This window comes from Monodelphis domestica, chromosome 2, assembly GCF_027887165.1.
Source record: "Monodelphis domestica isolate mMonDom1 chromosome 2, mMonDom1.pri, whole genome shotgun sequence".
NCBI lineage: Eukaryota > Metazoa > Chordata > Mammalia > Didelphimorphia > Didelphidae > Monodelphis > Monodelphis domestica.
This window is the reverse complement of record NC_077228.1, coordinates 163,700,338-163,711,301: the sequence shown is the minus strand read 5'-3', so window position 1 is coordinate 163,711,301 and position 10,964 is coordinate 163,700,338. Positions and strand designations below refer to the sequence as shown.

The following is a 10,964-nucleotide window of genomic DNA, read 5'->3' as shown; positions in this document are numbered from 1 at the left end:
AGCCTGGCCTAGGGTCAGGAGAACCTGAATTCAAATATTGTGTATTGGCTCCAAGGCAGAAGAGTGGTAAGGGCTAGGCAATGGGGGTCAAGTGACTTGCCCAGGGTCACACAGCTGCAAAGTGGTTGAGGCCAGATTTGAACCTAGGACCTCCCATCTCTAGGCCTGGCTCTCAATCCACTGAGCTACCCAGCTGCCCCCCCCCTTTTTTTTTTACTTTAAAACCCTTACCTTCTGTCTTGGACTCAATACTGTGTATTAGACATTTCACACCTGTGACGCCAGGGAAGTCACAACTCCAGTTGCCTAGCCTTTGCTCTTCTCCTGTTTTAGAAGGATACTAGAACAGAAGGTAAGGGTTTTAAAAAAATAAAAAAGATAGAACTTTGTTTCTGGGAATATTTACAAATGAGGAAACCCTGTTTGGCTAGCTTTGCTCTTCTAGCTTAGAGTTGTTACTAAGACACAAAGTAAGGGTTTTAAATAAATAAATAACCCTCCAGAACAATAATAATATCTATGTAGCCTTGAATAAACTCCAAATGTCTTCTCCAGAGCTATACATATTGCTGGAGGAACTTTCTCAGTCTTTGGTTAATCATTCAGGACTATCAGTTCTCTCAGCCTCCAGAGTGAACAGGCGCACTTAAGTCATATTTATATTCCAGACAACTGATCCTGGCTAGGAACAGACATAGAATCAGAAGATCTGACTATAAGAGTGTGACCCTGGGAAAGTCATTTAACCCCTCCAAAACTTGATTTCCTACCTGCCCCTTAGTTCCATCTTTTTTAAAGCAACATTCTTATAAATGTAAGAGAGGAAATTATGAGACTGGCCATAAATTAATAATTTTATTAAATCAAAGGTAGTAGGGAAATAACGGAAAAATAGGAAAGAGATATATAAGTTACTTTCCTTGTTGCTGCATTTAAATTGCAATTCTGTGGCCACCATTAAGGCCCCCTAGCAATGCTCAAAGGGAATTCTAGCCAGCCACAAAACACAAAAGAAAAGAGAGCAAAATCCACTCTTGCTGCAGTTAATCAAATTTTTTCTCCACTAACTGACTCTCATACATCACATCTTGGGAGTCAACTGTAGCTTTCTATTTTGCCTGTACCACCCAAGGGGGCATGCCAGGGGACATGTGCCCAGGTTCTTGTCTCATGATTTTTCTATTGCCGCCTTTTTTTGACTGCCATTCTGTCCTTGTGACTCCATCCAATCAATTATTTCCTTCACACGCCAGTGTTGTTGTGTGGCTGAAAGTCACATAATATGATGAACCTTGACAAATTAAAAAAATAAATACTGACCAGAGGGCAATAGAGAAAGGCATAGTGGGTAAGACCAAGCTGTAGCACAGAATAAGAAACTTGATAAAAAGAATTAGAGCAAAAGATGTCAACAGAGAAGTTTGTGATTGAAAAGAAACATGAGCTAGTCATTTGACAAGAATGAGGGATTATCTCTTGAGGGCTCCATTTACATTGTTCTGTTGTAAGAAGGAATCTAGGCAGTCTTCTAGCAAGTGGTTGGACCCCCTGTTATTAACTAATGGGTCAACATGGACAAGTGCCACACAAGATAGGCAGGCAAAAACGTAGAGGGAGCCATGTTACTGGAGAGAATGTTCACATCATTGAGCTCCGAAATTGGAATATTTGAACAATCCTTGCACCACTTTCCTTGTGTGGATCTTGTGAGGAGTTGTGTAAATCTGAAAGATCTATAAAAATATGAGCTGTTCTTATTACTAAATCTCCTAGCCCTCAAAATGATTCACTAGCATATTTGTTTCAGACAGCAGCTGCCATTGCTAGAAATAGATCTGGAATGTCTTCAGCTCCTTACGAGATAGTCTTTTGGGACTCTGGACCTGTGGAAGAAACAATGGCATTCAGTTCCTAACATCAGACCTACATTCTGGCCAGGTTCAAGCTCCCTCCTCCTGCACTCCTGACTAGTGATAGAGAAACTTTCAGACAGGATCTGACCCTCCACACTCTGTCTTCCAGAATCAAGGTCCCAATTCCTAGAAAAGTCTATCCATTTTTTTTAGACCTCTCCTTCTCCTTCCCTACATACACTTTCTACCTTCCTAGAACACTGCCCAGTCATCATGTACCCATTCTGGTCACCATGCCCTTTATGTATTGTCATCCCTTAATATTATTTTTAAGGTCTTTGAGAACAAGATTCTATTTCTCCTATCTCCCTCTTATATATGTGTGTGTGTGTGTGTACATATATATATATATATATATGCATGTGTGTATAGAGAGAGACATACATCTATACATCTATAGATATATATTTAGAAATATAGACACATAGAAAGTTATTTCTATGTATTCAGAAATAGACATTTTATAGATAGAAATAATGAAATATGTGCATTTAGACAAATATATAGATATGTGGACAAAATATATGCATTTTACATACACATGAAATATGCACATATTTGCAAACCCTGGGCTGGGCACAGTGCCTGACATATAGTAGGTGCTTCTTGGGATAGCAGGAAAAGCTAATATGAAATCTTTGGTGACTCCTACCCAGAAAGATGCTGTCTGCTGCTCCTGTACTTTGGGGGAATAAAGGCTTCCTCAAGCCTTTCTTTGAGTGGAGACTCCTTAAGACTACCTCAAGGATAAAGCTAAATTGTCTATCCTTGGGCAGAATTTCCTTACTCAAACAAATGATGTGGGTCAGATTAGAGGGATAGTCCAGTGAAGAACTCCAAATCCCAGTTCTGCCTCAGGGAAAGGAAAGAAAAACAGTGCAAGAGCTTTGCTCACTAATAGAAGGATGAATGAAAAAAATATATTCATCAAGTACTTACTATGTGCCAGACATTGCTCATTTTTAAAACTGAAATTCTGGTAGTAATAATGATAATACCATGGATCTGTGACATCCTGCTTGCAATCTTGCTCAGCCTGCCTTCTAATTTATGGCATGATTTTATAAGAAAATTGCCCAATATTAGCATTTTCAGTCTCTGGACATCAATAGAGTTTATCTACTCTCTGAGAATCAAATAAGTGGCCTTGACCTTATCAGCACCATAGCCTAATCCACTGGGCAAACCATCTACTCTATTATACAAGGCCCTTTATGACCTCTTGAATGGTTAACCAAACAGACAAAAGTGGTTTATTAAGCACATCTGACCCATCTATAGCCAAGAAGTTCTGGCCTTTTGGGACTAAGTCATTAGGTTATTGTGGATTCAGGTCTCCTGGATTCTAACCAGGTCACTAATTAACTAGAAGGAAGCACTTATTTGCAGTATGCTTTAATTTTGTTCTTCTCTGAAATGGGAAGATGACTCCCTACACTCTATTGAGGGTTAAGCAGTGATATGTGTCATCTCTGTGTTCTTTCAAGCTGAATGGTACCAAAGAGAAGAAGTTTGGTAAATGTGGAAGCCAGTATATTCAGGTGGCATCTTTGTAGCTTACCTCTTGGTAGACAGTGGCTGAGTTGGCAGTCATCTGCTCTGAGGAAGGTTTCTGAAAATTCAGAGGAAGAAAGAAGTCAGCTCCAGGTTGGAAGATGCAGTTGCCACTGCTATTATGGAGTAGCAATAAGTTATGATGAGTTAGCACCCACCAGGAGGGAAAAGGTAGAGACCTAGAAGCATTTAGACCCATGGCCAGTAGTCAGCACCCCCAGCATCTCTTCAGGGCATGAACAATGCTGTTTTGAGATCTCCAGAGAGAGATAAGAACAGCCTCTGGTCTCTGGACATGGATCTGACTTTCCACAATGGTAAGTGAAAATCTGAGGAAGAGTAAGCATCTCTCTTTCCTTGACCTAATCCAGAGTTTGGGGCATCTAGCTGAGTCTGGATGCAACCTTCGGCACATTGCCTAACCTTACCCCACCCCTCTCTTATCTCCCTCTGACAGCAACACCCCCCCCCCCACTGGTCATTTTGAATATATCCAGGACACCTGAACCACAGATGGGGAGGAGAGAGGAGAGGATAATTATCAAGTAACAGACATTAGCAACATAGAGAGACCATTCAGCTTTATCCAGAATGAGGCAAATCTCACTGAGATTTCTCTTTTCAGGCCAAACCCATCCATGACCAAGATCCTTCAGTCTAATCTTCTGAGTATCTGAGTTTGGGTCACTTTCTACTGATCTCCCTCACATCACTTTCACCTACTCATCCTGTTTCCCAGATTCTACTCCCCATTTATGCTAAGTCCCTCTGGCTATTGACAAATCAGGTCTCTTCTGGAATCCTGTTGTATTGGACTAAACACACCCTCTCTTTCTCTGTATTCTATCTCTCTTAGGTCTCAGGATTATGCTTTGATCTTTCCCATTCTCTTCTGGAAGAATAATGTGGCCCCATCACTTATTTACTCATCACTCTAAATTATAGTTATTTTGAAAGAGAGGTTCCTTTAATTTTCACTGGGAATTCCTTTTTTTAAAACCTTACTTTATGTATTAGCAACAACTCTAAGACAGAAAGGCAAAGGTTAGGCAAATGGGGTTAAGTTGACTTGCCCAGGAAAATATAGCTAAGAAATATCTGAATCAAATTTGAACCCAGGACCTCCCAAAACTATAGTCCTTTTAATACTGGGGTTCTAGCTATTTATCAAGGACACTCAGGACAGCAAGACCACAGGCCACACACATGCTTGGCCCCAAGCCAGGGGAGGGCAGCTCTCCACATGATGAATATCCCCCACCTTTAAAAGCATACAAGCTCTTACACATGCACATAATGGCAAGCATGCATATACCATCTGAATACCCACATAAAGACACAACATGTGAATACTCTTTCAGAGGAGGACACTTACCTGCTTCGGTTCTTGTACTGTGGAATATAATGTCTTACTTTGATCAGCAGGTCTGGAAGCAGGAAGCTAGTGGTAGGGGGAAAATCAAACTATTACAAAAGAAATGGGGCTGACAAGGGAGAGGAAAGGTAGCTTTGCCCCACTTTGATGGATGAGAACCTTTTACCTTCTGCTGAATTCAACACACCTTTATTAAGCACCTACCCTAAGCAAAGCACTGTCAGGAAGGGAGAAAGGAACAAATATTTATTAAGCATCTACGATATGCCAGGGACAGTGCTAAATCCTTTTGTAAGGAATATTTCATTTGATCCATATAAAAACTCTGGGAGATAGGTGCTATTATTATTCAATTTCACAGATGAAGAAACAGGCAGAGGTTAAGAGACTTGTCTGGGGTCACACAACTAGTTAAGTGTCTGAATTTGAAATTGAATTCAAACCACATTTGAATGCTGATTTCCTGAACTCCAGCTCCATCACTGCCTCTAAATAATAATAGCTAACATTTATGAAGCACCAACTACTTGCTATTCTCCATTAGCATTGTCAAAAATCATATAGAAATGGGGGCCACTAAAAATCCATGAGGATCCGTGCAGGTATATATTGACTTAGAAAACTACAATTAACATTTTTGTGGTAGTTCAGTTATTTTTGTAGTCATGTCTGACTCTTCAGGACCCCATTTGGGGTTTCTTAGCAAAGATACTGGAGTGGTTTGCCATCGCCTTCTCCAGTTCCTTTTACAGATTAGGAAATTGGGTTAAGTGACTTGCCCAAGATCATACAGGTAGAAAGTGCCTACGGCCAGATTTCAACACAGGAAGATGACTGGCACTCTTATCACACTGAGCCATCTAGCTATCTTATATTAACATTATCTGGGTTCTACTGAATTTTTATTTATTTTGTTAAACATTTCCCAATTATATTTTAATCTGGTTCTAATTTACTCAGGAATGCTGCCTGCCCTCTGCAGCTGGTAGCAGAGTGTGTAACATTTCTGCCCTGAATCCCACTTTCTCAGTTTCTCTCTTTACTATACAAATGACACTATCCCACAAAAGGCTGTTACAAACTTCTCTTGCAGTCAGTCAAGACACAATTTGAGGTAGTACTAATATGATCCTATTTCTGCTTCCCTTTCATCCACTCATCTGGCCAAGATAATTAGGATTCATTCTTTATGGGGTCAAGTAGTTTGTAGCCAACCCTTTGTTCTATAAGAGCTAGCATTTTTATAGTACTTAAAGGGTTGCAAACTACTGTATATATGTTATCTCATTTGATCCCTAGGCAGCCTTGTAAAATCAGTGTTATTATTCCCATTTTATAAATGAGTAAATAAAGCTGAAATAGATTAAGGGGCTTGCCTAGGGTTATAGAGGTGGTAAGCATCTAAGGCAAAATTTAAATTAGGTCTTCCTTACTCTGGGTCCACTAGTCAATTCTTTATACCACTTACGTTTTCTTTAGGATCTATACAAATTTATTTTGTGAGAAGGTGGCTGGGATGAGGATGAAGGGTTTCTCCCATCCATATCTTAGTTCAGATCTACATATTTGCTAGCTGGGCTTCAATTTACTACTACCCCCCTCTCTTCTGGCTCCCTTAGCAGTTATCTTAAAAATTATGTTACATGCTCCTTTAAGTTCCTTCCCACCCTAGGCCCTAGGATGCCAAGGCCCTAGGACAATGATGGCAAACCTTTTAGAGGGGTGGGTGACATGAGGAATGTCCTCAGGTGCTCATGGAGAGGGAATCAGCCCAGTGCTGCATTCCTCTGGCTTTCTTGAAAGAAACTCTGGGAAACTCTCTGCTGGGACAAGTGTGTGTGCTCACATAAGGGGCTCTGAGTGCCCCTTCTGGTGTGTATGCCATAGGTTTGCCTCCATGGCTATAGGTGCTACTTTTCATTACTAGCTATCTATTTCTGTGTATTGCCCTAGAGCCTCCTTGACCAAGATGTGGCACACGTGCAGAGCTAGCACTCAGGGAACTGCTCTCATTCCCTCTTCCCAGCACCAGAGGACATTTTTGCATGCCCCACCCCTCAATCCAGCAAGCACTTTCTCCCTCAACTCTCTCCCAAAATGCAGGGGCTCACAGACAGTTTGAATTTGTCCTCTGGGCACTTGAACTCATTAAAGGTTTGCCAACCCTGCCCTGGAGGAAAGGGATTAGGTCTCTATAAGCCTTTTCATAAGAGATACAGTAACTATAGCAAGGTCTTATATGATAGATAGTATGTAATATAATTCTAATATACTATCCAGATAATATATAATAGCATTTATCTATATGAGCTATATAATATGTAAGATAATATGATAGATAATATATAATGACATTAAAATAATATAAATATCTATTGAATTTGGATTTAGGAGAATTATTTTTGAACCTAAATTCTAACTCTAGCTATTTCATTTTACTTTTCAGAACCTAAGTTTTCCTCTTCTGTAAAATGGGTAGAATAATGACTAGGGAAGCAGAGTAGGTACTTAATAAATATTTGTTGACTGACAATAGATAATACAAAAAAGATTTGACAGTCACTTGTATTCATGTTGTAATGTGAGGCTTACAAAACATAACCCTTGAGATAAGGAGGGTAGCTGTTATTTCCCCCATTTTGCAGATGAGGTAAATTTTTCATTCATCCATTCCAGACATCTTCAACTCTTCATGACACCGTCTGGAGTTTTCATGGGTTCTAGATACTAGAGTGGTTTGCCATTTTCTTCTCCAGTTCATTTTACAGTTGAGGAAACGGAAGCAAACAAGCTAAGTGACTTGCCCCAAAAAACACAGTTACAAGTGTCTGAGGTCAGATTTGAAGACTTCTGACTCTGGGGCCAGCATTCTATCCACTGCACCACTTAGCTATCTAGTACATCTATTTTCCTTATTTTTCAGATAAGGAAACTAAGATATGGAAAAATTAAGTGATTTGCCGCATGTCACATCACTTCACTGATGAAGATGACATTTGAAATCAGATTTTCGAATTTCATATCCAACACTCTTTGCATTGTGCTTCATAGCTGTATAAAATACAGCCTTGACTTTATACTTTCAACCACTCTGGGTTTTCTTTTCTGGCCACTCCTTTAGTGCTTCAAGTCTCTCTTGAAATGTCTGTCTTTCATATTCTAATTTGATTCTTAGTTCTACTGGGTAGGGCTGGCTTTACACATTAGTCAAGGAGGATAATCACCTATTGGTATGAGAATCATCCAGGGCCAGCAACCCTCTAAAATATTCTTTACCTGCTCCCTAAGCTGAGAAATCTATAACAGTGAACAGAACTTTTCTTCCATAATTAGACAATAGATTTAAAAATACCCATGAGAGTAGTGACAATTAAATTCCCACCAAAGTAGAAATGACTACATTAAACATTCCCTGAGATCAGATTTTGATAAAGCAACTGCAGAGAGAAAGAGAAAGGGGCATCCTGACTGACAAAGAAAAACTTTATTGACTGCATAAGCATTAGACTGGATCTGTGTTCTAACCCTAGCTCTACCACTTAGCCAAATCACTTCTCTCTGGATTTTGATCTCCTCATCTGAAGAATGTCTTTGAGAATATTCACAGTTAGAAAATTCTTTACAAGGGCTATTGGAAAGGGATGACTTCCTCTTTCTTTCACCTTTCCAGACTATTCTGCTATGAAATTCCTAAATCAACAACTCATGATTTTCTAGTGGTTTGGGGATTATGAGCCACTTTCTCACATTATTCTCATTTAAAATATGAGGAAACTGAGGCATAGAAAGTTTCAGAAACTTGCTTAGTCACACAACTAGCATTAGAGCTGAGACTTGAACCCAAACCTTCTGATACTAAGCTCTTATTACTCTTTGCTTTTATATCTCATTGCCTTTATTTTTTTTAAACCCTTACCTTCCATCTTGGAATCAATACTGTGTATTGGTTCCAAGGCAGAAGAGTGGTAAGGGTTAGGCAATGGGGGTTAAGTGACTTGCCCAGGGTCATACAGTTGGGAAGTTTCTGAGGTCAGATTTGAACTTAGGACCTCCCATCTCTAGGCCTGGCTCTCAATCCACTGAGCCACCCAGCTGTCCCCTCATTGCCTTTATATATATAAATATATACATATAAATATATACATACATACATATATCCCTATAACTAAGACAACTGGGTTCTAATAAGCTTGAGAGCCATTAGGCTTTCCAAGATTCTGTACTTCTATTTGGGGCCTAGTGATTCCCCTCCATGTATTATATATGAGGATGTTGTGAGACTCAAATGAGATGATAGATGTAAAGCATTTTTCAAACTTTAAAATGATATATAAATGCCAGTTATTATTGCTATTGTTATTATTGTTAGACTATAGTCACCAGGTCTCTTCTCGTTTCCATGAGCCTTCTATTACACTCCTGCTAAGCTCATTGCTATGTCTGTACAGCAATTCCGGGATGTGCTAGTATGCCAATTGGAGTCATCTCCAGCACATCCCTGATTCATACACTTCTGTTGTACTTTACTGAGTTACCCCCAAGAAGTTGGAAATGTACCTGTTTGGGCAATTGGACTGTTGCATACAAGGTTTTATGCTCATCTTTTCCACAAAAATTCTGTACCTGTACAAGAGAAGGAATAATAAAGAAGTATCACAATTCTTTCATTCCCATGGACTTTCAAGCTCAATAGCATACTCAATTCCTATGTTACCTAGCCAAACAGTTGCCAGACATGGTTGTTTCTACCTCTATAATAACATCTCTCATAGGCATCCTTTTTTTCTCTACTCATACCACCACCAACCTGTTGGCCTCCTAATTGATCTCTCTGATTCAAATCTCTCTCCTATTCCAATTCTCCCTCTGCACAGATGCCAAAATGATTTTTCTAAACCTTGAGTAATCTAGTGTTTTCCTTTTATCTCTATCATTGAATATTCTTGTTACACATTACTCCTCTTCGTGAATTCTCTAATCCAGTCAGAGTAACCTTTTTACTCTTCCTTACAGATAACACTCAATCTTTCATATTCATGCCTTGGTACTGAATGCCTGCCATCCCTGTACTGACTAGGTAGTTCACTATTGTTTCTTAGAATCCCCAGGTTCTATGAATCGTGTAACCATGGGAAAAGATTGTAAATTAATTAAATTAAAAAGAAAAAAGAAGAAAAGAAAAAGGCAAAAATAAATAAAAATAAGAAGAATGATACTACAGATATCTAATTACAAATAAGAAACAAACCAGAAACTTTCAAATGATTTTTCTTGTGTCAACAATCCACAGAGAACCAATTGCTACAAAATAAACTTGATTTGTGATGTAATAAGCCTAGTTTCATAAAGAAAATTAAAAGATATCACCATCCAGTTTTTTTAGATATTATCATGCAAAGCCTGAAGCAAACATTACGATGTTAGAGGGTTTCTGCCACTTCAAAAGGAAAGCTAAGTGGTGCAATGGATAGAGCTCCAGTCCTGGAGTCAGGAAAACCTGAATTTAATTCCAGTCTCAGACACTTATCAGCTGGGTGAACATGAGCAAATTACTTAATCTTCTTTGTCTCAGTTTCCTCATCTGCAAAATGACCTGGAGAAGGAAATGGCAAACCACTACAGTATCTTTGCCAAGAAAAGTCCAAAAATGGTCACAAAGGATCAGACATCATCTAAACTAAGATACAATCAAACTAAAAAACAACCACTTTAAAACATGTTTGATTTGTTGCAGAGATAATGGTATCATGTTAAATCTGGCAATCCAAAAAAGTGAAACTGATGGGACAAAAAGAAGATTGCCTTCAGAAATAAAACTTCTATCATGGTGTGAATGGTTAAAAAAAAAATCACTACAAGCATCATGATTTACATGAAGCCCTTCCTGATTCTCTCTGCCACCAGCAACTTATGCCTCCCTCACCACTTCCCAAAAATGTTCTATTTATTTTATATATGGCTATTTTCTACCCTGATAGAACATAAGTTCTCTGAGGGCAGAGATTGTGTTACATTTATCTTTATACTCTCAGTGCCTTCCTTGATTATATCAAAGGAAGGTCATTTCTCAGGTCCTCTTTTTTCTGATCTATGCATTTGGAAATGATCATATATGTTGTTTA

The 10,964-nt window shown here is 39.0% G+C and overlaps 1 protein-coding gene across 1 annotated transcript in view; it reads right to left on the bottom strand.

Moving 5' to 3' along the window:
• Nucleotides 1-842: 842 nt before the first annotated feature.
• LOC103101082 (natural killer cell receptor 2B4) overlaps nt 843-10,964 on the bottom strand; it is a 61,432-nt gene continuing 51,310 nt past the window's right edge. The window contains exons 6-9 of the mRNA XM_007481633.3: nt 9,400-9,465; nt 4,843-4,908; nt 3,475-3,525; nt 843-1,883 (exon numbers count right to left, since the gene is read on the bottom strand). Of these exons, the coding sequence (XP_007481695.1) occupies nt 1,824-1,883; nt 3,475-3,525; nt 4,843-4,908; nt 9,400-9,465 (243 nt within the window). The 3' untranslated portion in view covers nt 843-1,823. The remainder of the gene's footprint in view (nt 1,884-3,474; nt 3,526-4,842; nt 4,909-9,399; nt 9,466-10,964) is intronic.